The 27,401-nt window shown below is 41.0% G+C and overlaps 2 protein-coding genes across 7 annotated transcripts in view; one reads left to right on the top strand and one right to left on the bottom strand.

Annotated features, from left to right (window-relative positions):
* Window positions 1-9,915, top strand: part of LOC128263695 (uncharacterized) — a 58,306-nt gene extending 48,391 nt beyond the window's left edge. Inside the window, exon 2 of the mRNA XM_052998794.1 lies at window positions 9,859-9,915. Coding sequence (XP_052854754.1) covers window positions 9,859-9,867 — 9 coding nt within the window. The 3' untranslated portion in view covers window positions 9,868-9,915. The remainder of the gene's footprint in view (window positions 1-9,858) is intronic.
* Window positions 1-27,401, bottom strand: part of LOC128263693 (gamma-interferon-inducible lysosomal thiol reductase) — a 284,704-nt gene that overhangs the window by 13,490 nt on the left and 243,813 nt on the right. Inside the window, exon 3 of one of the 6 annotated variants that reach the window (XM_052998790.1) lies at window positions 17,251-17,364. The exons of the other annotated variants lie outside the window; for them this stretch is intronic. Within the exon in view, the coding sequence (XP_052854750.1) occupies window positions 17,266-17,364 (99 nt within the window). The 3' untranslated portion in view covers window positions 17,251-17,265. Of the gene's footprint in view, window positions 1-17,250; window positions 17,365-27,401 lie in introns of those variants that run through there. 6 annotated transcript variants of the gene reach the window in all.

The following is a 27,401-nucleotide window of genomic DNA, read 5'->3' as shown; positions in this document are numbered from 1 at the left end:
TCGGTGACTGCTTGACTTTTCGACCCACTTGGCCTCTTGTGTCCTTTGGTCACAAAGGCAAAGATGTTGTTGCAGGAACTGTGGCTTTGAAAATTCGATTGGGACGAGTCGCTACCGATGCAGTTGCTCACGTCGTGGGAGACGTTTAAAGCGTCGCTTCTGCAGCTGCCTAAAATTAAGGTATCGCGATTCGTCAACACAGATCCACAAGTCCCGATTCAAATACATGGTTTCGCTGACGCTTCCATGCGAGCGTATGGAGCGTGCATCTACGTTCGGACTCAAACTGCTGAAGGTTTGAAAGTGTCTTTATTGACCGCCAAATCGAAAGTAGCTCCCCTCAAGACGAAAACTTTGCCTCGCCTTGAGCTGTGTGCAGCTCACCGTTTAGCAGATCTCTATAATCGTGTCAGGCCATTGCTAAATTCTCCCATTGAGAATGTTTTCCTGTGGACAGACTCCGAGATCACTTTACACTGGATTAAAACCCATCCCTCGTCGTTGTCGGTTTTTGTTTCGAACCGGGTTGCAGAAATTCAGGAGTGGTCGGAGAAAGCAATTTGGAGACACGTTCCCACGAAAGTCAACCCAGCAGATATAGTGTCCCGAGGATGTGACGTAGAGGAGCTTACAACGTCCATTTGGTACAGTGGGCCTTCGTTCTTGCTATACTCAGAAAATAATTGGCCTGTAAATAAACATTTCGAACTGCCGGCTGATGTAATGTCGATGGAGCTACGCAAATTGGCAATAGCAATCGTAGTCAGTCCTTTTCGTCGCACCTGAAGCTTCTGAGAGTGTTCGTGTGGGTTTTTCGTTTTATTCAAAGGTGCAGAAAGGTGTCGAAGCCCTTTGAAAAAAGTATTTCGCCAAGAGAACTGGATTTCGCTTTTGATAAAATTGTCGAAGTTGTCCAATTTCACGAGTTCAGGGACGACATAAGTAAAGTTCGGAAGAATAAACCGGTAGCAACGAATATCCAAAAGTTAAACCCTTTTCTTCAGGAAAATAAATTAGATTAGTGCTCCTCGACATTGCTACGAGTTGGGGGTCGGTTATTGAATGCTCCTATCCCGTACGAAGCCAAGTTCCCGTTGTTGCTGTCACAGTTCGTCAGATCCTATGTGTCATACCTGCACGTTACGAACTGTCACGCTGGCCCACGAACTCTCGTAAGTCGTCTGCGCGAGAAAATCTGGCTAGTTAATGCTCAAGAAGTCTGCCGACGAACAGTTCGGTCGTGCATGCGCTGCTTTCGCTGTAAGCCGCAACTTTTGACGCAAATTATGGGAAACTTGGCAGCAGATAGACTTCGAGCTCTCCGCCCGTTCAATATTTGTGGCGTTGATTTTTGTGGTCCCTTCAGCACAACGTATCGTATCCGTGGTAAGCCACCGTACAAGTCGTTCGTGGCCTTGTTCGTCTGTTTTGCGTCCAAAGCGGTCCACTTAGAATTAGTGTCTGACCTAACCACTGATGCTTTCTTGTTCCGGAGAAGGTGTGGTGCGACAACGCCACCAATTTCGTCGGCGCAGATCGCCACATGAGAGAGTTCCGAGCCCGTCTGGAGGAGCAGGGGGGCGGTATCGAAACATTCGCATCAAAAAAAGGATGCGAGTTTGCGTTCATACCGCCCAGAGCACCGCACTTCGGCGGACTATGGGAGGCAGGTGTGAAGTCTGCAAAGCACCTGTTCCTTCGGACGGTAGGCCAAGACCTCTTGACCGCGGAGGAGCTCGGAACTCTGCTCACCAGCGTGGAGGCCGTGCTCAACTCCAGGCCCCTCGGCGCTCTAAGCAGCGACCCGAACGACGGCGAGGCCCTGACCCCCGGGCATCTGCTCATCGGCGGCCCTCTTCTGGCCCCACCATCAGCGGCGCTCCCGGACCAGATCAGCCTGACCTGCTTGCGACGATGGCGAGGTGTCTCGTCTCTCAGGCACAGGTTTTGGCAGCGATGGTCCCGGGAGTACATCTCCAGCCTCCAGCAGCGGTCCAAGTGGCACCAGGGGGAGCCCAACCTCGTCGAGGGAGCGCTCGTCGTCGTCGCAGAAGACAATCTTCCGCCCCAGCAGTGGGGGATCGGACGAGTGGTAGCGGTGCACGCCGGCGCCGATAGCAAGGTTCGCGTGGCGGACGTCAGGACGCAGGACGGCGAATATCGGCGAGCTGTCCACCGACTAGCCCTGTTGCCCGTTCTGGGCTGAAGGACGTCGTCCCTTCAGAGGGGGCGGTGTCTGCGCACTCAGCGCTTGTATTTAAATCACTAGTTGTAGGGCGAGAGCGGGAGCCAATAAAGCTTTCGTCTGTTCGCTCTTGCGAATTCGCCCCGTCTCTCGCCACCGTAGCATAATTTAGGTTCTAAGAGAAATTATTGAAATATAATTGTTAGTGATCCATCGAACGTCATCGTAGCCACTCCTTTTCGTCGCGCTTTCGACATAGTTTTCACAAGTTTCGCAATTAAAATCGTCTCGAACTACTGCGTTCACAAGTTTTCGCGTTGTTAATACAAAATAGTATTAAATTTTCATATATCTCACATTCAAAGGAACGTGTATTCGTCTGAAATTCTTGCGTTAAAAAAAGGAAAGCCACTGCAGCCAAGTTTGCAAACGCTTACACCTTTTTTACAGCAGACTACATCAGGAATCGTTATAATGAGGGTAGGAGGAAGACTTATCAATTCCGAACTATCATTTGACTCCAAGTTTGCAGCCATTTTTCCAAAGCATAATAGGTTTGTGTATCTTTACATTGAATATCTACATCACTCAAATCATCATGCTGGTCCTAAGGCACTGCTAGCAATCTTGCGTCATAAATTGTGGATAATTAACGCCCGAGCAGTATTTCGAAAACTTGTTAGAAACTGTATCCATTGCTTTCATTATAAGCCCCAGTTGATGAAGCAAATCATGTGAGATTTACCAGCCGATAGGTTAAGGCAAAATCGAACATTTTTGATTTCGGGCGTAGACTTCTGCGGCCCATTTTTCACAAGTTATAGGATTAGGGGTAAGCCGCCCTACAAAACCTATGCCGCAATCTTTGTTTGCTTTACATCAAAGGCCATTCACGTAGATCTCGTGACTGAGTTGTCTTCGGTTGCATTCTTGCTGAGTGTCCGCCTTTTTATCGCTCGGAGAGGCATCCCTCTAAAATTGTTTTGCGACAACGGCACCAACTTTGTCGGAGCCTCATCCAGGTTAAAGGAATTCAAGGATTAAATGCTTAACGACGTATCATTAAATTTTCTTTATTCATACAGTAGTTGTAAAGGCTTCGAATTCTGTTTTATACCCCCCAGGTCACCCCATTTCGGTGGAATTTGGGAAGCCGCAGTCAAATCAACGAAGACTTTGGTATTAAAAACGGTTTCAAATGCTAACTTAACTCTAGAAGAGCTTCAGACCGTGTTCATAGAAGTGGAGGCTATTCTCAACTCAAGGCCAATAGCTCCCGCATCTGATGACCCGAATGACGACGAGGCAATCACTCCAGCTCATCTGATAATTGGTTCAAGCTTACTAGCCGCACCTGACGAAAGACTTTTTAACGCCATGGATCCAAAAGGAATGCGCTATCTCGATCGTCGGCAAAGGGTTGCCTACCTCAAGAAACAATTCTGACTACATACGCAGTCTTCAGCAACGAACCAAGTGGCCAATCAGGCAGCCAAACTTGGAGGTTGGCCAGCTTGTCATTGTTCAAGAGGATAACATGCCTCCACAACAATGGCTCCTTGCAAGAGTGACCAATGTTATCACTGGACGAGACCGAGCAGTGCGCGTCGCCGATTTGAAAACTTCAAAGGGTACTATGAGGCGTCCGATTCATAAACTCGCTCTCCTCCCCGCAGCTTAATCTTAAATAATGGTTCTTTAACGGGGGGAGAATGTCGAAGGAGATCTATTGTTATAATTATAAGTTTTGAATTTGAATTTAACGTAACTGAAATTATGTAGCAACCACACACGGTTGCATTTAACATTTTACGAACACTGCGCCACGCATAACATTCTGTAAACTTAAGCCAAATATAATGTAAGCGCGGAAGCGCAGCTCACTTTGCTTTCGTCGATCACGCTAACAAGACAATTTTTACAACTTGAAGAATAATAAAAACACATGTACTGAGAAAATACGCATCAGAACACAACACGAGTCTCAGAGCATTATAAATCGCTCATGGATGACGGAAAGTAGCCAGTTAGCTGCTAGATTGTGAAAGACGACGAAAGGGAGTGGTTACGATGACGTTCGATTGATCACTTAATTTAATTTTCCAATAATTTCTCTTAGAACCTAATTTATGCTACGGTGGCGAGAGACGGGGCGACTTCGCAAGAGCGAACGGACAAAAGCTTTATTGGGGTCAGAAGAAGGCCGCCGATGATCAGATGCCCGGGGGTCAGGGCTTGGCCGTCGTTCGGGTCGGTGCTTAGAGCTACGAGGGGCCTGTAGTTGAGCACGGCCTCCGCGCTGGTGAGCAGAGTTCCGAGCTCCTCCGCGGTCAAGAGGTCTTGGCCTACCGTCCGAAGGAACAGGTGCTTTGCAGCCTTCACACCTGCCTCCCATAGTCCGCCGAAGTGCGGTGCTCTGGGCGGTATGAACGCAAACTCGCATCCTTTTTTTTTATGCGAATGTTTCGATACCGCCCCCCTGGTCCTCCAGACGGGCTCGGAACTCTCTCATGTGGCAAAAATCAATGCCACAAATATTGAACGGGCAGAGAGCTCGAAGTCTATCTGCTGGCAAGTTTCCCATAATTTGCGTCAAGAGTTGCGGCTTACAGCGAAAGCAGCGCATGCACGACCGAACTGTTCGTAGCGCAGACGAGTTACGGGAGCTCGTGGGCCAGCGTGACAGTTCGTAACGTGTAGGTATGACACATAGGATCTGACGAACTGTGACCTTTTAGACAGCAACAACGGGAATTGGACTTCGTACGGGATAGGAGCATTCAATAACCGACCCCCAACTCGTAGCAATGTCGAGGAGCACCAATCTAATTTATTTTCCTGAAGCAAAGGGTTTAACTTTTGAATATTCGTTGCTACCGGTTTATTTTTCCGAATTTTACTTATGTCGTCCCTGAATTCGTGAAATTGGATAACTTCGACAATTTTCTCAAAAGCGAAATCCAGTTCTCTTGGCGAAATACTTTTTTCAAAGGGCTTCGACACCTTTCTGCACCTTTGAATAAAACGAAAAACCCACACGAGACTACGAGAGCTATTGCCGATTTGCGTAGCTCCATCGACATTAAATCAGCCGGCAGTTCGAAATGTTTATTTACAGGCCAATTATTTTCTGAGTCTAGCAAGAACGAAGGCCCACCGAACCAAATGGATGTTGTAAGCTCCTCGTGGGAACGTGTCTCCAAATTGCTTCCTCCGACCACTCCTAAATTTCTGCAACCCGGTTCGAAACAAAAACCGACAACGACGAGGGATGGGTTTTAATCCAGTGTCAAGTGATCTCGGAGTCTGTCCACAGGAAAACATTCTCAATGGGACAATTTAGCAATGGCCTGACACGATTATAGAGATCTGCTAAGAGGTGAGCTGCACACAGCTGAAGGCGAGTTTTCGTCTTGAGGGGAGCTACTTTCGATTTGGCGGTTAATAAAGACACTTTCAAACCTTCAGCAGTTTGAGTACGAACGTAGATGCACGCTCCATACGCTCGCATGGAAGCGTCAGCGAAAGCATGTATTTGAATCGGGACTTGAGGATCTGTGTTGACGATTCGCGATACCTTAATTTTAGGCAGCTGCAGAAGCGTCGCTTTAAACGTCTCCCACGATGTAAGCGACTGCATCGGTAGCGACTCGTCCCAATCTAATTTTCGAAGCCACAGTTCCTGCAACAACATCTTTGCCTTTGTGACCAAGGGACACTAGAGGCCAAGTGGGTCGAAAAGTCGAGCAGTCACCGACAAAATATTTCGCTTTGTCGCGCGAAGATCCAGGAAAGAGTCATCCAACCGAAATTGAAAGTAATCTTTAACCGGTAACAGAACCACGCCAAGGGTCTTAGTTACGTCTGAGTCTGCCATAAGTGGCATTACAGCGCTATCAGATTCGGATAACTCTGTGCAGTTTGAAAACCACTTTGTCAATTCAAAGCCTGCCTCTTGCAAGACCTGAGAATCTTCGTCTCGAAGGCTTTGCAGGTCCTCAACGCATCCGACGCCAGTCATCAAATCGTCAACATAAAAATCATTCTGAATAACTTTTGCGGCTTTTGGATGAGTTGCTTGCGCGATCTCTCCTAGCCGCTTTAAACACCGAATCGCCAAAAACTGTGCTGGCGAAGTTCCATATGTAACGGTGTTTAACTTAAAGATTTTCAGGGACTTAGAAGAGATCCTTCTGAGTCTCCATACTATGAGCTGGAAGTTTCGGTCAGCTTCGTCCACCATCACTTGGTGATACATCTTCTTGACGTCGACCGCAAGGGCAAACTTAAGCAATCTAAACCGAAGCAGAGTACTATGTGGCCGTAGAACGCATTGGTGCCGAATGAAATAGTGCGGAGTATTCGGGATTTTGTCATTGGTGAAGGACATGTGGCCCATTGAAACATATTCCTCCATGAATTCAAGATACATCTTCTTCAGCGAAGAGTCGTTTGACAATTTCCTTTTTAGCGACAAAAATCTACGTTTCGCAACTTCTTATGGCGAACTAAGGGTATTTGGGTCAGATTTGAACAGCCAACGAGTATTTGAGTATTTTTCTCAAAGTGTTGTTGACAGAGTTGTTGCTCAGGAGTATGGACCTTAGCCTTGGGCGGCAAGTCCTGCACAGACCAAAATTTCTGCAGTGTTGTGTCAATTGACTCCAACGCTTCCTCCTGGCAGCTGAGATGTAAAATTTTTTCAGCCTTTACATTATTTTCAGAGGCACATCTCCCTGACACTATCCAGCCGAGAACTGTCTTTTGTAAGATAGAGAGTTCAGGTCCCTGCTTTATCTGGCCAATAGATAAAAGTTCAAAGAACTTATATAGCTCAAAGAACATATATATTTTTTGGGGCTTGAAGAAGAATGGATCTACAAACTGAATATTTTCATGCACCCTCCACCCGCTGGTGTTCACCGCTTGATCCAGATGATAACCAGAAATATTTTTTATAATCCAAAAACCGGACGACAACTCGCGACTTCACAATCGTGTGTATTTTTTTTTGTGGCTGATGGTCAGTTCCACCAATGCCCCGCAAATTCATGCACACTTCCTCTCTTGTAATTTTGAGCCTCTGAGCGAGCTCCTCGGTCACAAAATTTATTTGTGAACCAGAGTCGAAAACGTTCGAGCCAATATAAACTCGCCACTTTTTGTTTGAACGTTCACAACCGCAGTTGCAAGAATGACTCGATCCGATGCATTCGCATGCAAAACATGCGACGTGGATGGAGACTTCAGCATGAACATGGGCTGAGAAGGGGGTGGCAACGCGAGATTTGTGTTTGGGGAATATATGTGTAGCAAAGTGTGATGTGAGGAATTGCACACTCTACATCTGTTTGATTTGCATTTTTTTTGACCGTGTGACCCTTAATGCATAAGGGTGCTCTTTTAGCAAAATCGAATCTTTTCTGAACTGTTAGGGCTGCGAAGGAAGCGCAGTTTACAATCTAATGTTCAGCTGAGTTGCAATACTCGCATTGAACCGAGTCGTTCCTGGCAGCGACAAACGAAAAACTCCTATTTCCATTCCTCTTAGGGTTAGATTGGGTCTGCTGAACAGTTTTGGGCTTAGAAGCCTCTTACCATGTGTTGGTATCGCCTGTTGAGAGCCGCCTCACATTCGTTCCAAAGTAAAAGCGAAGTATAATCTAACTGTTCTTCCCATTTTCTTTTAGTTCCTGCATCGACCTTGCTCATGACCAGATGTATTAAAATAGCATTAGTAATGCGTCTATCATCCCCAATAGACAGCAAGGAGTCATACAAGGCTGTGACCGTGTCGATGAGGGTTCTCAAGGCGGTAGCTGAAGGCTGGGAAATTTTTTGCACATTAATAAGTGTCGATATGTTGTCAAAAAAAAATAAGACAATCATTATCGTTTTGGCTTTGGGATAATTTTCCGCGGTGACTTGAAAGGCCCTTAAAGCGTCTCTGGCTAATCAAGAAATTAAATGATTGAATCTTTCAATATCGTGTAAGGTGTCGTCTTTGGGAACGAAAGTTTCGAAAAGGCTTATAAAAATTTTAAATTCGAAGTGTTTTCCGCTAAAAGTTGGGAGAGCAACGCTTGGCAGGCGGCATTGAGGCGGGCGATTTGCTGGCTGAGCGGATTTCTCGATATGATTTTGTTTGCACTTATTTAAAATCGAAATCAGAAATGACTTTGTCATTACTCTTCGCGGTATACATCTTTTGTATCTTTCACTTCTATTTGGTTTTGCAAAAGTGAAGCATTTTCAATGTGCGTATTTCGAATCTCTAATCGACACTCAAGCTCAACCGGATTTACAGATAATTTAGCTTCTTTTAAATGGCGATCAGTTTGGTTAATACTTTTTATGCAAACATCTCGTTGGTGTTTAAGCTCTTCGATATCCTTAGTTGCCATTGCGTTTATTTGTATTTATTTGGTTGGTATCGAAGAAGAAGAGTCGATCTAGCCATGTCTGTCTGTCCGTCCGTCTGTCCGTCCGTTTCTACGCAAACTAGTCTCTCAGTTTTAAAGCTATCTGCATAAAACTTTCCCAAAAGTTGTCTTTCTATTGCAGGTAGTATATAGGTCGGAACGAGCCGGATCGGACGACTATAGCATATAGCTCCCATAGGAACAATCGGAAAAAAAAATAAAAAAAAATTATAACTTTGCTGTTTTTGCATTTTTTTTAGTTCTTCGACATATAGTGATGGTTAATTATTTCAGAACTACGGTTTAAATTTCATCAAAATCGGACGACTATATCATATAGCTGCCATAGGAACAATCGGAAAAAAATAAAAAAAAAATTATATCTTGCTGTTTTTTAATTTTTTTCTTAGTTCCTTGACATATAGTATTGGTTAATTATTTCAGAATTACGGTTTAAATTTCATCAAAATCGGACGACTATATCATATAGCTTCCCTAGGAGCAATCGGAAAAAAAAAAATGAAAAAAAATTATAACTTAGCTGTTTTTTAATTTTTTTCTTAGTTCTTCAACATATAGTATTGGGTAACTATTTCAGAATTACGGTTTTAATTTCATCAAAATCGGACGACTATATCACATAGCTCCCATAGAAATAATAAAAATATATAAAATAACTATCTAATAATTGAGCTGCAAATCATCATAGCTTCAATGTTTTTCAACGTATACGCAAGTAAATCATAATTTTAATGTTTTCAAAAGTATTTGATTCTTGCAATAGCTGCAAGGGTATATGAACTTCGGCTTGCCGAAGTTTGCTTTCTTTCTTGTTAATTTTAAAAGCTATGTCACTACTTTAACCATGCTTGATCATAGCAAAGCTTTTGACACAGTAAATCACAACATACTCTGTTTTATGCTAAGTAACTTGGAGTTTTTCAACCTCCGCAACCAGTCTCATTAGGTCACATTTATCTGATCGAGTGCAGGCCGCAGAATCTGAATCAAGAATGTCGCGTGGTGTGCCGCAAGGCTCGTTCTTGGGCCCCCTTCTCTTTTTCGTCTACAAATAACTTGTGTGAGTGTGGTGTACATATGTACGCCGATATATGTAAGTCGACCGCCTATAGAAATAAACAACTGTATAGCAATTTGTAATGCTGAACTTAAAAAATAAGAGTCTTGGCTAAAGAAAATGGACTAGAGATAAATCCTACCAAGTCCAAAAGCATGGTTTGTGGGGGCCAGAATTTATAGGAAAATTAATTTCAATGAATTTAGCGAAATGTATTTTGCCCTTCAAATTCGTATATTCGTATAGTCACAAGTAGTGTACATATATCAATCGAATAGCGCTCTCTCTTTCTCTCAGAACAGTTGCGTGCGTAGGCAGAGAATAAGCGTTAAGCAGGCAGACGAGCGTCAGCTAGTCGCATCGTTTCCTCGTGTTGACGGAGTCGCATAGCGCGATCTCTCTCGCGCGTCAGCGAAAGCGCATAGGAGCCAGAAACGAGAACAAAAACCTGGAAGGATTCCGTTATTTGAAGTTTCGCAACCTCGCTTAGTGCAGACAACAGCGCGTGCCAGAATTTTTGTTCACTTCATTTCAAATCGTAAAACAGTACACACGTCTATAAGCCAATATTGAGTTATAGTGCTACACATTTGATTAAAAAAAAAACTACAGAAGGTAATTGTGAATACGATCGTCGTGTTAGTAAAAGCTGGCCAGGAAGTACCGAGCTTGCTACAATCGCGCTCGATTACTGGTTGGCGGACAACTTGAGGATCAGCATTGTGAGGCAGCGTTAAATTCTTGTCCCCACATCGCTCGGTTACGTCACCGGAACACCGCACGCCACGTGTGGCTGGATTATATACATCTCTTCCTCATCAAAGACGCCCAAAAGGAGACTGAGCCAGCAAATATATCTGGCTGGAAAACTTCTGCAACTAGCCCGCCGAACGGATACGACTCCTGACCGCAGCATGCCAAGTGCTGCGTGGTGATTATCAACATTACATATGCGTTGGCCGAGAATAACAGCCGTCTACGAAGCTATACACTGCGCTGACACCGCTGCGCACAGCACGCCACGCGCGGCCACCATGATCTATGATCACCCCAATTTTATGGAAGGCGTTGAATCAGTCATCTGACTGCCGCTTCATTACCTCACCAGCACGCGCCACGCGCGGCTTATATAAATTATCACTGACGAAACCCAGGATTTAGCAAGTTGCCCAAGGAGGATCTTTTCTTCGAGCAGTCTCTGGACTAAGGATTACTGGAAGATGTTGTAAATTTAAAAATGTGACGAGCAGTCGAGTTTTTCTTTTCTTTTGTAAATATAGTTTAGATTCTTAATAACTCTTGTATTGTAGGTTTTTGATCATAGCCGTTTATTTAGGATCCATTTATACGAGATAAATTATGTTATAAACCCCAGCCGTGCAAATCACACACATGTTCAGCCCACTGTAAAAACCAATTTTTCTGGTAACTTTACATAATGCAGGTTGCTGCAGCATCTTCGATGAGCCCAACGAAACTGCGTCAACGAATATGTACGTAAGTGATTTCATTTACGCATTTCATGAATATAATATTTTTGGGGATTTGATTGTGTGACGTTTAATCGGATAGGCTTGAACGTATATATATATGTACACATAATTTACTTTGAATAATGATAAGGTCAAGGAAAAATATCCCGTTAATAACTGATCGTTAATAAGTTAAAGCATATAGAATGAAACGCACCGGACGCGTATATGTGAATATTTTGTTTGGTAATAAGTAATTTGAATTTAAAAATGAAAATGTTTGATTAATTTGGACCACATAAGTCCGTGTTTGAAATACAATGCTGCTGTTACATGAATTAAGTTTGTGAATTTATAAATAAAATCAAATAGGGGATAACAGCCAAATTTCTCACGTGTTATCAAGGTAGGGAGGGTACAGAACGGGGAGTGAATATCACCTAGCTACCCCGAACTCTTGATTAATCTTGATCTACTTAGTCTTCATCGGCCGTCCGCTTATCAAAAAGTGTGTTTACATCCCTATTTGTTTGGAAGCTGTTAGATTACCGCTTAGTGCACTTAAAACTTTTTTTGTTTTGTGTGACAGTGTTTATCATATAGAGGACGAGGAAAAAACCACCCCCCATCCGGCGAGTTTAGTACCGAGCAATGCTAGAAGTGCACGACTCCGACTCTTCTATACACTAGATGGAATATTTTCCGAACATCTGGTGCTGTCTAAATAACAACGGCACGCCAACGCGCGGCGTGCTGTACACTACACAAATAAGAAAATGGCACCCAACGTGGGGCAACCAGAAGCTTAATGTTAAAAAAAAAGTATTTGGGGAATTCCATTTCCAAGTACAAAAACCCTAGGAACCGAAACCACCGAGATATCTGTGTATTTCAAAGTGCAGGACGCTAGGAGAAGCTTTTGCTTCACGATATTGCTTTGCTATTTTTGTTAATTTTTTTTTGGTAGATTCAGCTTAAGCTTAGTTTCATTTCTCAGTTGTTTGAAGCATACTTTAAATTTTTTGTTTGGAGACGCGGCCACAGTCCGAGAGCTTACGGATTGGGACGATCACACAAATCTAGGTACCAGTGCAATCTGCAGAAATCGGAATTAACATGAATCAGAAATTTTCTGTGAATTAAGGTAAAGAGAACTAGGTCTCTAGGAATCGCGATTGTATTTCGAATTCTTACTGAAATGCAGAGTATTGGAGAGACTTCGATCTCTGACCAGTGTTGGAAACGTCACTTGAGAGGCAAGAATACAAAGAATTTTGATTTAATTGATTTAATTTGACAAGTGATCAAGATATAATTAGGAGTATTTTATGTAACAAGCAAGCAGTTGTAAAAACAAACACCGACCAGAGTAAATCAATATTATTGTAGCCAATTTTAAAAAATTTGTCGAAAATGTCTGTACGTCACAGTAATCTCGATTTATCACTCGCGGTGGACGCTGAGATAACATCCTGTACAATTTGTACACAACCATTGATCGCGAACGATTTAACAGCATCTACGCCGTGTGGTCATACATTCCACCACCAGTGTATCAGAGATTATGTGCTTGAGTCGAGTGGATGCCCAGTTTGCAATCGTGAGTGCACTTTGCAACAATTATCTTTGTCAAACAACAACCTGTTAGCGGAATTGTCAGCTGCTGATAAAAGGACAGGAGAAGTTAATGCGGAAACAATATTTTACCGGCCGGCAGAAACGCAGGTAGAGGTAGAGCAGGCGGTAGAAGTGGTAGAAATGCAGGACATCAGAGAGGTACAGCACCACGTGCTGGAATGACACTTAGGTCGAACCGAAACCAGCTAGAGGATCGCCATGAGCGAAATTTAGACACAGACTGAGTGGTAGTTTTTCTAGAGCGGAAAATTTGGAGGATATAGAGAGAGTAGTTCGCACTGCTATGCAAGCGCAGCAGGAAAGCTTTAGGCAAGGACTGTCTGAGCTAATTAGAACGACCGATAATCAAGAACGACCAGCGGAAGTAAATTCTGCGAGAACTGTGTATCAGGATATTCGCCTGAATACTAAGCGTGTCGATAGGTCAATTTCTTCGATTCAGCCAGACAAGGTGACGAATATTATTCAGAGCTGGCACATCAAGTTTGATGGGTCCAAGGAAGGTTTACAGGCTGAGGAATTTCTTTATCGAGTGCAAGCATTAGCTAGACAGAATTTAAATGGAGATCGTCAACTGTGCGATAATTTGCATTTATTTTTCGTCGGCAAGGCTAGTGAATGGTACTGGAGATTTCATCGGACGTATCATCAATTCAATTGGGTAGAATTTTGTAGGGAGTTCCGTAATAAGTTTAAAGAGAGTGATACCGATATGGATATTTGGGAATCAATAAATAGCAGACGTCAAGCAGATAAAGAGCCATTTAAAGAATATCAATTTCAAGTGGAAAAGCTTGTTGCTCGCTTGAGTAACCCAATCTCAGAAGAATCCTTAGTTAGACTTCTTATACGGCATTCTAAGCCTTCTCTTCAGTATGAACTTATGCATTTAGCTAGTCTTAGAGAAGAAATCAGGACTCACGAGCAGTTTTGCAAGCAAATTAAAGCTCAACCAGCGAAGAGTAGTCTTCAGCAACGCTCGTTTGTCTCTCAGATAGAACAAGATGTTAGCGTTAGCGAATCGGCTGAAATAGCAGCGATACGCAAGCAATTTAAATGTTGGAATTGTGAGCAACTTGGACATCGTTTTGACGATTGTCTTGAAGTTCGCACTATCTTTTGCTATGGATGTGGGGCGAAGAACAGCCCAAATGCCAAAAGTGCAACCCTTCGGAAAACTATCTAATGGATGCGCCGGCCAAAAACCACGCGTCGCATCCGAGGCAGTAAAATCCGATAGTGGTACCCAGACAGAACAATATATAGATTTAAGCACGGATATTTCTAATAAACAACCGGACAGATATCGTCGAATACCCCCAGACATATCATGTTAGAATAGCGAAATACGCAGCAGCAATAAAACGAATCTTTGGAGACGTTAGCTCTTGCAATTTTATTGAGAAAGCCAGACGTTCAACCAGTCGGAAAAAGGTTTTAGGAAGCCGAAAGAAACTGATCTCCGTAATTTCTATGAACTCTGACAATCGACTTTATACTGATATAAGCATAGCTTATCATCAATATGTAGCTTTATTGGACTCAGGTGCTTCCATAAGTTGTATAGGTGGTACAGCAGCTAAAGAATTAGGCCAACATACAAAAGTGAGTAAGTGTTCAGGCAGAACTCGAACGGCAAACGACGCCGAATGTTCAGTTACAGGAAAACTAAAAGTTGAAATCAGTTATCGCGAGCTTACCAAGCCAGTAGAGTTATTTATAACCCCAGACCTCAAACAAGATGTTTATCTTGGGATTGATTTTTGGCGTTACTTCGGTTTACTCAACAAAATAGTCGATGACAAACAGACAAACAAGCCGACTTGGAGTTAGACGTAGGCGCTTCGTTTAGATCGAGCATACATAGGAGTACAGGATTTTCTCCGTATTTTCTTTGATTTGGACAGAATATGATAATCAACGGGCGGGACTATGAGTTGCTTAGGAATTTAAGCGCATTGACCGACGATGTGGCATTAAAATCTGCCGACATGGTGCGATATCTCGGAATCACATTCAGCAAATGCTAGGGTATATAATTTGCGGAGTCGATCGGTACATCTGAAAGTTGGAGACTCTGTATTCGCCCGCAGCTTCGCTCAAAGCAATGCGGGGAAAAAGATCAATAGCAAGTTTGCCCCTGTTTTCATAAAAGCATCCGTTATAAAGAAGATCAGCCCGACTTATTATGAGTTAGAGAATGAAGCCAAGAAATCATTAGGCGTATATCATTTAAAAGACATAAGGACGTGATATATTCGAGAGATAATGCACAATGCCCTTTTTCAGTTAACCCCTCGGCGAGATGTTACTCTGGCCGAGTTAACTGTGGTTGTGGGGGCCAGAATTTATAGGAAAATTAATTTCAATGAATTAGCGAAATGTATTTTGCCCTTCAAATTCGTATATTCCTCGAGTCACAAGTAGTGTATATCGCTGACATGATCGAATAGCGCTCTCTCTTTGTCTCAGAACAGTTGCGTGCGTAGGCAGAGAATAAGCGAAAGAAGTTTAGGAAAATTCCATTGAAGTTTGTCAACGTTGCGTTAAGCAGGCAGACGAGCGTCAGCTAGTCGCATCGTTCTCTCGTGTTGACGAAGTCGCATAGCTCGATCTCTCTCGCGCGTCAGCGAAAGCGCATAGGAGCCAGAATCGAGAACAAAAACCTGGAAGGATTCCGTTATTTGAAGTTTCGCAACCTCGCTTAGTGCAGACAGCAGCGCGTGCCAGAAATTCGTTCACTTCATTTCAAATCGTAAAACAGTACACTCGTCTACGCTGCGAGCTCCATTTTGAAAGTGAATAAAAATTTTAACGCCACGTGTAACTAGTGAAAAGTGTTTTATACCGGCGAGACAGCCAATATTGAGTTATGGTGCTACACATTTTATTAAAAAAAAAAAAAAAAACTACAGAAGGTAATTGTGAATACGATAGGCAGGTCAGAAAGTGATAGTGTTATTTTGTTGCAGCAGGCCAATATCGTCGTGGTAGTAAAAGCTGGCCAGGAAGTACCGAGCTTGCTACTATCGCGCTCGATTACTGGTAGGCGGACAGCTTGAGGATCAGCATTGTGAGGCAGCGTTAAATTCTTGTGTCCACATCGCACGGTTACGTCACCGGAACACCGCACGCCACGTGTGGCTGGATTATATACATCTCTTCCTCATCAAAGACGCCCAAAAAGGAGACCGAGCCAGCAAATATATATATAAACTAGCCCGCCGAACGGATACGACTTCTGACCGCAGCATGCCACGTGCTGCGTGGTGATTATCAACATTACTTATGTGTGGCCAAGAATAACAGCCGTCTACAAGCTATACACTGCGCTGAGACCGCTGCGCACAGCACGCCACGCGCGGCCACCATGATCTAGGACCACCCCAACCTTATGGAAGGCGTTAAGGCAGACATCTGACTGTAGCTTCATAACCTCACCAGCACGCGCCACGCGCGGCATGAATAAAGTATAACTGACGAAACCCAGGATTTAGCAAGTTGCCCAAGGAGAATCTTTTCTTCGAGCAGTCTCTGGACTAAGGATTACTGGAAGATGTTGTAAATTTAAAAATGTGACGAACAGTCGAGTTTTTCTTTTCTTTTGTAAATATATTTTACATTTTTTTTTATAACTCTTGTATTTTAGGTTTTTGATCATAGCCGTTTATTTAGGATCCATTTATACGAGATAAATTATGTTATAAGCCCCAGCCGGGCAAATCACACACATGTTCAGCCCACTGTAAAAACCAATTTTTCTGATAGCTTTAAATCATGTAGGTTGCTACAGCATCTTCGATGGGCCCAACGAAACTGTGTCAACGGATATGTACGTAAGTGAACGAAAACCTTATATCGCATTTCATAAATATATTATTTTTGGGGATTTGATTGTGTGTCGTTTAATCGGATAGGCTTGAACGTATATATATATGTAATCATAATTTACTTTGTATTATAATCTGCTATTGAATAATGATAAGGTTAAGGAAAAATATCCCGTTAATAACTGATCGTTAATAAGTTAAAGCATATAGAATGAAACGCACGGACGCGTATATGTGAATATTTTGTTTGATAACAAGTAATTTGAATTTAAAAATTAAAATGTTTGATTAATTTGGACCACATAAGTCCGTGTTTGAAATACAATGCTGCTGTTACATGAATTAAGTTTGTGAATTTATAAATAAAATCAAATAAGGGATAACCGCCAAATTTCTCACGTGTTATCAAGGTAGGGAGGGTACAGAACGGGGAGTGAATATCACCTAGCTACCCCGAACTTTTGATTAATCTTGATCTACTAAGTCTTCATCGTCCGTCCGTTTACTTTAATATTTAAATATTTAAACATAATACTAAGTGCTTTTTTATTAGTACAGGCAGCATATGACACTTGCATGTGTTTGGTCCAGTCGTGTTCTCATCATCGCTCCAGGAACAAAGTTTGTAATAGAATCCAAATTAAGAATGAATTATCGCCTTCTCCTCCAAATCCTCCAGTGTAGCCTTTAGGTATTTATTCCTCGCCAAGTGTGGTTCGGAAAGCATGTCTTTAAATTGCTAGGAGAAGACTTCAATTTGTTAAAGGAGAAGAGTTTTTACGATTGCTTTAAGACTGATGGTAGATTTAGAAACTCAGGCCTTTATATTGGAAAAATTCATTTACTTCTCATTCTTATTTACTGATATAAATTCTATTTGCGCACAACTATATTTTATCCTTTATATATCATATGAGTAATTCTCATTTAATTTCCTAAAAGGTGTATTAGTACAAAATTTGTTTTCATAACATTTAGGTAGAAATATCCAAACATCTTTGTTGTCCTTGACTGTTAAATAAAGAGCTAGTTTGGTTCCATAAGGTGTCTTTTTTAACTTTCATTTAGTGATCTTATACTCGAATCCAATCAAAGATTTTTAATTTTTTTATAATCAATTACAGGCTTTAATTCGTTCAGAGTCTCTAAGAAGTGCTAGGAAATCAACTTAATGACTTTATGATTTTTTTTCGTTAATATATATGCACTAGATTTGCTTCGATGTGCTGAAGTACCAAATAGTTGTGTACTAATTGATTTACCTAAGCTTACATAAAATACTTAACCACAATAATACTAAGACCCACAACTATACAATACTTTCATATATACTTTATTAAAGCTACCTCTATCTCTAAGAAATAGCTACAAAAAACTTACCTATCTATAAAATACATATATGAAAACATAATTCAAACTATGCAATACTTTCATATAATATATACTTTAATATATACTTTAATAAATGGGTGGGGGTTAAGATAAGAGTTCGTGCGTACGCTCGTTTACTTTCTCGTACCCTTTCTTTATTTCACACCTTGGCGAGAATATTTAGAAATCCAATAAAAGGAATGGATTCTAGCGGATATTATGAGCACTGATTAGGAAATTTGTATGTAAATGCATTTGGAAAAAATTCAACTGATTCTAAAACAGTTAAAAAACCGCCGCTCCGTGTATTCCAGCTACTTCTTAAGAATGCCAAGGTATCCACGATCGCTATTAAACACTTTTAATTGTAGTGTGCTAGTAAAATTTTAAAATGAACGTTTTATGTTAGCGCAATGTCACTCGCAACGATCATTTCAAAAAATAGTTGCACATTTAGACGATAGTAACATATTGATAGACACGAACAGCTTACCTCTTTAGAGTTAGGGTGCCATGCCATTATCAAATATATATTTTTGTGAACGCAGCGAATCCAATCACACTTGATCAAGGAAAACGTGGCTGTCTACATATAAAAATGCCTTAAACCCAGTTGCCAACAACCCTTCGCCCCTGCCTTGGCAAGTTGGAACAATCAGAACCTTGGTGCAAGCGGCTTCTAAGTAATCGCGTGCTTGTATTGGTTATCGCATCCAGTAACTTTTTCAAGGTAACTACTTACCAATAGAAAAAAGGTGCTATTCCTTGAAAGTGACCGTCTCTGGGTAATACTGCGACCAATCAGTGACGCAGTCGAACATGAACTCAACTAATGTGGAATAGCAATTAAATAGACAATCTACATATATGTAATTCGATGTGGAGGTTAATGCCTTCTGGAGCGGAATAAACCTTTTAACCTTCTTGCACCTGTAAGCTAACTGAAGCCTTCGGCGAAAAGTTCGGAGGGTAAGGTCTTAAAAAACGTTGTGATAATAAAATTTATTGTGCCTAGTAATAAGACTAAGACAATATTTGAGTTATTTTTCCTTGATTTTAGTGAAATAGAACTCTCAAATGAATGGGTGAACCGATTGTTTAAATGCATTTTTGAATTAAATAACTAGAACAGTAAAAAAACTTAAATATTAGTATACTAGGAATGTTTTGAGGAAGCGATGATGTAGACGAAGTTCCATTTCAAGAGGGAGAAAACTTGAAAACATTCATTATTCAGTTGTATTTTTCACTGAAACTCACCCCGCCGCCAAGTATTTGCTGCATTTACTGTACGTAAAAACAACAAAACCCTGTTATAATAATCAAATTGGTAACCGTCCGATAGAAAATCCCTGTACTAACATCGATAGAGTATTATAGGCGAGCGAAAAAGCACTAACTAAACTTGCAGATGATGGGCTTTGAGTCAAGATCTGCGGTCTACGTAAACGAAAACTTTTGAGTAATTATTATTTCCTTTTCAAAGAAGCAATGCGCCTACAAAAAACTAAAAACGCTTTAAGCCGATTTACTCGTACTGTACTGGTGAAGAGCTTACAGTGCTCGTTCAAGAACACAAATTCGGGACTTACAACTCTCTTTTCGAAGCTTGGTTTTGCTCTTATTATTCTTCGTTTATAAATACTTAGTTTATTTTAGTTTCTCTTGTATTCTCTCTCTCTCTTTATTTTCTTAATGTGTTGGTTTTCAGTCGTATTGTTGAAATGCTTGTGAAAGAAAACCTAAAAACTTTTGGTGGCTGTGAAAACGACAAAGATTGACGAAAAGACGTGCGAATGAAATATATAAAAGTTCTTAGGGCATAGCTTAAAGAAGGTTGGTAAAGACGGGGCAAACTCGCAAAAAACGAGAGAGAGCTTTATTGTCAAAACTGTCTTACAGTAAAATTCATGTAAAGCGTCTTCAAATGACTTAAAAAAAACTTTAATAGAAAGCAAAAGCTCAAATGAGCAAATACCGGCCCAGTTGAAGGCCTGTATGGCTTCAAGCTACTGGGAGCGGCGCCAGCTTGTGGATAAACTCCTTAATCGTCGCGCCGATTCGTCCTGGGAGCCACTGTTAAGGTGACAGGTTGTCCTCCGGCACGATATCTAGTCATCCTTCCACGATGTTGAGCTGCTCCTGGTGCCACTTGCCTCGAATGTAAAGTCCTAACACATGTCATCGCAGCCTAAACATTTGCCTAACTGACGAACAAGCCGCCATCGCCGAAATCAACTGCGGCCCGCCTAGTCCGGGGTCCGGGGGGTGGGGATGCTAATAACGACCCGCCAGTCAGCAGGCGCACGGGAATTATTGCGTCGGATAAACTGGGCTACTAAAATCAACATATTACATATGGGCAGAGAGCATGAAGTCGGGCTGCGGGTAAATTTCCCATAATTTGAGTCAGGAGTCGAGGCTTACGTTAAAAGCAGAGTACACACGATCGAACCGTCAATTTGCAGACCGCCTGAGCGTTAACGATCCAAACACGCTGTCGAAGGATACTCACGAGTGTTTGTGTACCGTCATGAAAATTGGAGTGGTGCAGATGCATAGCTCTGCACAAATTGGTAGTGTTTGTTCAACAACAAAGCTAACTTGGCATGGTATGTTATTATAGCGTTAACAAGTCGCAACAACGAAAAGATACACCAAGTCTTTATGAATGAATGGGTTCAATCTCTGAAGACTTGGGCCGAATCTGAAGCCTTTACAAAGTTTTTCGATTTCTTCTTGGTACTTATGTTTTTGAATTTTCTCGACAATATTTTTAAAGGCATCTTTTTATTCGGTCGGTGACAGAGTTCTGTCTTTCTTACTTTACTTTGCATTATCTTATGGAGCCGAACACATAAATGAACACCCTAAGCAGTTTTATTAACGAAAATCCCTTGATGACATCCACGAAATGCGAATTTCGTACAGAAGTGGTCAGTCCAACCTCAGTCTTTCTTGCCTCCTTCTTAAGGTAAGGGCATATCCCAACTAATTTATGTTCAGCAACTGGTTCATTTCAGAATCAAATCTTCGTAACTATAAGACTAGTATGTAAACTGGAAAAATTTTGCAAATATCTTCGCAATATCGGAGTCACTAGAGACGGATGTTGTATCAAGGTGAAGGCAAGATGGAAATTGTTGCGATTTTCGTTTCGAATTAACAAGTGCGTAGAGCTGCTTGGGGTTATCTTGGAATTCTATTCTGCAACGGTATAGATAACTATTGTAACATTCGGAATAGTGGACTAAGAAATTTGAACGAGCAATTAGATACCTCGAATGGTCAACTTGCAGCCCAGTTCTCTTAAATTTTTTAAAAAGTCTGGACATGGAGTTTATCAGGAAAGAGAGACTTATGTGACGCGTTTGCAGAGGGAAATGAGGGAACGAACGTATCGAAAGCTGAAAAGAGTATACCACAAAACTGTTCTACAATGTGTAAGAGATCATCGTTTGAATCCATAAAAGAGCAATCGACTTCCGATAAATGCCTATTCATTTCTGGGAATTTAGCTCTTCGAAAACAGCGAAAAGATGCTGGTTCGATTTCCGGTATGACAGTACTGGAGCTGATGCTTTTAAAGTAACCTCAAGAGTAGGATGGTAGGCGTCTTCAGGATTGGAGAGAGGGCTAATTCGAGTTTCGTATGCATTGGAGAACTCCAAGGCTTAAAACTTTTCTGAAGCAGTTCAAGGCTGAGTTAAGTTGACCCAATGAAAGATCAATAAGACCGTGAACAAACTCATGTGCCATGATGGGAACGAGAGCAATTGAATCAGTTGATGGCATCCAAGATATGGCAGGAAGGTTAAAGTCGCCCATAACAATAAGTTGATCGTTATAACCAAGGGTTGAATGTATTCTCTGTATTTGAGCCAAATGCTGAAGGTAGAGGCTAGGATCAGAACTAGGGTGAATATACGAGCATGATATAGAAACGAAACGAAACGAAATAATCATGATTCCGATAAAGATATTTAACTTGCTGTCGTAATATGGTATCCAACATTAAAAGCTTGAACCAAATATAACCAATGGTGGTAAAAATCGCCATGACTCCGAACCGAACTCAATTTTGATACCATACTGATTAATTATAAAAAAGTAATGCTTATCTGATTTGCCAAATCTAAAAGTACACTTATTGAAAACATGCGTGGGTGATCAATAATCGAATCCGACATCGAAAAGTCATACTTATATGGTAGCAGTTGCATCCATTCGTCTTTATAAAATTCCACGAATTTTATTATACTTTGCTGCATCCAAACCATGAAAAAAATTATTTTTGGTAGTTAACCAACCACGTTTAAACTTTAAATTTCAACGCCATGGTCCCGCGTCTTTCGGGAAGTTTTATTTTCTTTAGAAAGACACATGTCCATTGGGCTAGAGTACTTTATTTAAACTTAAAATTGCGGGTATATAAAGGCGGAAGACCCTGCAAACTCACTCTCTGTTGATTAAAAAACACATCCAACCATGAACAATACAGGACGAAATTCAAGCATTATAGTAGATTTTCAATATTTTTCGCTACGAAACTAGCATACATGCCGTTTGGAACTATGACACCTAATTTCTTTCATTTTAAACCGCCGTTTAACATCAAAGAAATGGATAATGAGACTCTTAAGCAACAACACCCAAATCAGCGAAATATAAATGGATTGGATTGGTCAGCTGGAGTAATACAAGTATCAAACAGTTATTGTTCGCGGTGAAACGAAGAAAAGCTTTATCAACTAACATAATCGATATAGATATTGGAACAAGTTTTACTAGTTTACCAAATTTGTTGACTAATTGTAGAATATTAAAAAAAAATTTTACTTCGATGATCATTAAATAATTTGTTTAAGCTTTTTGTATTCCTTGAAACTCCAATTATAATATATATATATATATATGGTGACACATGCGCTTAAGATTTAGTAGAAAATACTAAGTGAATCCAACATTAACTATATTGGAAATGATCCTCGTAAGAAGGGATATATTGTAGCTATTGCGGATCTGATACTCATTTCGAGAAGAACTGCGCCAAGAAACGCGATCAAGAAAAGCATAAAAAACCTTAGTTCAACTAAAAAATAATAAAATCCTTATATAAGCAAAAATTAGATAAGACACTAAAATTAATCTTGAATGAAATAATTTTTTTTAATATATTATACAAAAACTAAAAAAAATATTTACACAATTTATACATCCATTCACAATTTTGGCTTGCGGAAATTCTGGATCAGGAATAACAACCACTTTTAATAAATCTGATTACCAAAAAGAAGATATTTTTAATGATCTATTTAATATTTATTTTATCTAAAATGTATTTACGAAAGGATCACACCACCGAAATTTTTCAAATGTTGTGGCTGTTTAAAATATATTTTATAAATCATCGCATAGGTGTAATTTTTACTAAATACCAAATATATAATAGCTTTTAAAAATCCCCGAGATAAGCTTATGTTTCAATGTAAGGCAATAATAAGCAATAGCGATAGTTAACTGTTGAAAACAAAAGTGGAAATAGTTTTGAACACATTTTGAGGAAATAATATTGTTACTAAAAAGCATCTTAATTCCCTAAAAAAGTATAAAAGTGCCTGCGCTGTCTCTTATGTCCAAAGCGCTCATTAAACTCTAAGAGAAAAGTTCTTATTCAAAAAGGGGGTTTTTTAGTTCATTGCTTTCAGAATTTTTTGGTAACATTTTGTTAATATATACAAAATTTTTATCCATTTTATGTAATAACAAAATAAGTGATTTTTATAAATGGCTTAAAATTAGACAAGAACTGAGGTTCTTTCAAATTAAAAAACGTAATAAATCATGGAATTTTTAATATGAAAAAAAGTCGCCATTTATGTCAACCATTTTGCAGAATCAACTACCCGAAGTAGACGTGTTTCCGATCACTCCGCCGAGAGAACGGGAAAACTAAGTTATTCAAAAATAAAAATACACCAATAAATAGCGAAAAGACGTTGGCAGCAATGCCAAACAACAAGGGCTTTGTTCCCTAAGAAATCTAATAACAAATACGAAGATTGAAATACATTAAACTAAATAACAATGCCTGCGGGTTCGTTATTGAAAAGTGCCAACAGCAAGCCACTGAGTCAAAGTCGTGTACAACAACAACAACAGCAAGACGCGCGTCGACTGTGTTTGCTTCAACTGTTTTCGTCTTCGAAAAATAATGCATACCTAGCAATTGTCTCATTGGAGACAGTAAATAACACAACAACTGAGAGAGCTCGGTCTCTTTCGCCAGCACTATTTACCAACTCAAGCTGCGCTGCTCCAACTCAGTCATGGAGTTCGCAATGCCCTTCCCCCCTTCCACCTATAGACGCACCGACTACATCAGCTTGTGCGCTCACTAATACGGTGCCCTCAATAACAACTGTCGTATCGACTACAACAACAACAACTTCAACATCGACCAACGTGTGGCCGATTTTGGCATCGCGAGCTATACTAGCTTCTGCTGCAGATCTCTCACAATATACGCTAGTACAGACTGGGATCGATCGGTATGTACAAATAAAATGAAAACTTAGTCCGCAAAAAGCTAGAGAAACAAATTTGCCTAAACTTACGAAAACTTCAAACAACACCACTACGGCAACTTCTGCAAATAAATTTGCCATACTTTGCGAGCTCGAAAAAGAACCCACTCCAAGCCAATAAAATTGTAAAGCCACCACCTATCTACATTAGAGATCAAAATTGTTCAGATCTAATCAATAACCTCAAGCAAAAAATTGGGCAAAACCACTTTTATATTACTATTTTAAAAAGAGGTAAGATATCTGAAACCAAGCTCCAGATCACCAATGAAGCCAACTACCGCTCTGTAACAAACTTCCTGGACAGTGAGCGTGTTAATTATTACACCTACCAACTCAAAAGTAGCAAAGGACTTCAAGTTGTAGTCAACCGTCCCGGCAGCTGATATAGCTGAAGGACTTAAAGAAAATGGTTTTGACGTTAAAAACGTAATGAACGTAACCAACAGGGCAAAAATTCCTCAGTTAATCTTCAAGATTGAACTCAAACCAGACGCGACTACTCTGAAGAAAAACGCAGTGCACCCCATATACAAACTGCAATACATACTCCATCGAAGAATAACCGTAGTATAGCCGTATAAACGAAACGGCCCGAAGCATTACAGCCCCATCCGCCTATACCAAAACCGAAATATACTCAGCTTCCAGAGCAAAACGCACAAAGACCAACTCAACCTTATAACCAAAAAACCAGACTTACACTCCACAAACACAAAACAGCGTCGAAGCTACTTTAGCTACACTCACGAACATTATGCTTTCAATACAAGGTACTCTCCAGGACCTAGTGCGAAACCAGAACTTCTAATCAAACAAAAGTCAACTTAAATGGATCCCTTAAGAATATGCTTTTGGAAAACTAACGGTGCTTCGCAGCACAGACTTGAACTTCCACAGTTCTTAAACACCCAGGACATCGATATCATGCTCCTCTCAGAAACGCACCTAACCAATAAAAACCATTTCTATCTCATCTTCTATGCGAGCAACCACCCAGACGGCAAAGCTTACGGAGGGACCGGAATCTTTATTAAACAGCGCATTAGCCATCACCCTCTGGGGGCGTTTGCTTACAACCACATACAGCCCACTTCCATACGAATCAACATAATCAGCGGTCCAGTCACCCTATTGGCTGTGTAATGTCCCCCACGATTTAATTTTTCAGAGAGTGAATTTTTAGGCTTTTACAACTAATTTGGTAACTGTTTTATAGCTGCCAGTGACAATAATGCGAAACACCTCTACTGGGGCTCTCGTATTATTAACCCCAAAGGACGCCAATTATACAACGCTATTATCAAACCCGATAATAAGCTAGATTTTGTTTCACCAGGTACTCCCACATACAGGCCAGCAGATCCGAACAAAAAACCAGACAATATCGATTTTGCTGTAACTAGAAGTGTGCCGTCCAGGCTGATACATGTTTAAACCCTGGCGGAACTGTCATCTGATCACTCGCCTGTTTTACTCTGTCTATCTGAACATCCACAGTTTGTAGAACGACAGCAATTTCTGACATCCAATACAACAAACTGCCTAAAGTATAAAAAATATATAAGCTCAACCTTTGAAATCGAAACTAAAATCTCTTGTGAAGCTGATATTGAAGACTCACTTAAACATATAACGGATGTAATGTCCTCTGCTGCCAAAATCTCTACAACCGAACTTTCAGCCTCATCCCCCCCAAAAACTACACGTACAACTACACAGATCCACCCCGAGACTGGCAGGCACAACGCTCCCCAGCCACTAAAAAAAGGTTTAAAGAAGCTTGTCCGAAGTTGTCTAAAGCTTTACTAACTGAAAAAAATCAGACTCAACGTGCCTATATAGCGCAACTTTCGCCCACCAGCAACAAATTTCCACTCTGGAGAGCGCACTCAAACATTCAACCACCAATAGAAACCGATTTTCCAATTCGATCACCAACAGGTGGGTGGGCCCGTAGTGACGAGGAAAAGGCCAATATATTCGCCTCTTACTTCAAAAATGTCTTCCAAACTCATCCGCCGACAAACCAATTCACTTTACCAAACCACCACCAGCGGAGCCTTCCTCCACAATAATTCTTGAAACAAGCACAATCATAAAAGCCATTGCAGAACAGATGATTCCAAAAAAAGCCCCTGGCCATAATTTAATTTCGCCTAAAATGAAAATTGAATTACCTCTATGCGCAGTCAAAAGCATAACCACCATATTCAACTCAATTCTTAAATGGGGCTAATTTCACACACAATGGAAAAAGTCTGTTATTACAATAATACCAAAACCAGGCAAAGACAAATCCCAACCTTCGTCCTACAGTCCCATAAGCCTCCTTCCGTGCCTATCAAAGCTATTTGAAAAACTGCTGTTGTGCCACCTCAGAACACACCTCCAAAATGACAGAGCGATCCCCCTACGTCAGTTCGGCTTCAGGGAAAAGCACGGAACTAAATCGCATAACAGCTGAAATACGCACAGCGTTTGAATGCAGGGAATACTGCAGTGCCTTATTCCTAGACGTATCTCAAGCCTTCGACCGCGTTTGGATTGACGGTCTGGTTCATAAAATCAAGACCACCACAAAACACCCACAAATTACTTGAATCTTACCTTAAAGACAGAGTATTTACTGTCAGATGCAAACATTTTTTCTCCGCCAACCACAAAATCGAAGCTGGTCTACTCCAAGAAAGTGTGCTCGGACCGATCTTGTACGTCCTTTACACGGCTGACATTCCCACAAGCAGTCAGACAACTCTATCCACCTTTGCTGATGACACCAGTCGTTCAAAATGTCCAAATACAGCAACAGTGTATT

This window comes from Drosophila gunungcola, unplaced genomic scaffold (genome assembly GCF_025200985.1).
Source record: "Drosophila gunungcola strain Sukarami unplaced genomic scaffold, Dgunungcola_SK_2 000016F, whole genome shotgun sequence".
Lineage (NCBI taxonomy): Eukaryota > Metazoa > Arthropoda > Insecta > Diptera > Drosophilidae > Drosophila > Drosophila gunungcola.
The sequence above is the reverse complement of the archived record's forward strand: the minus strand, read 5'-3'. Positions and strand labels throughout refer to the sequence as shown.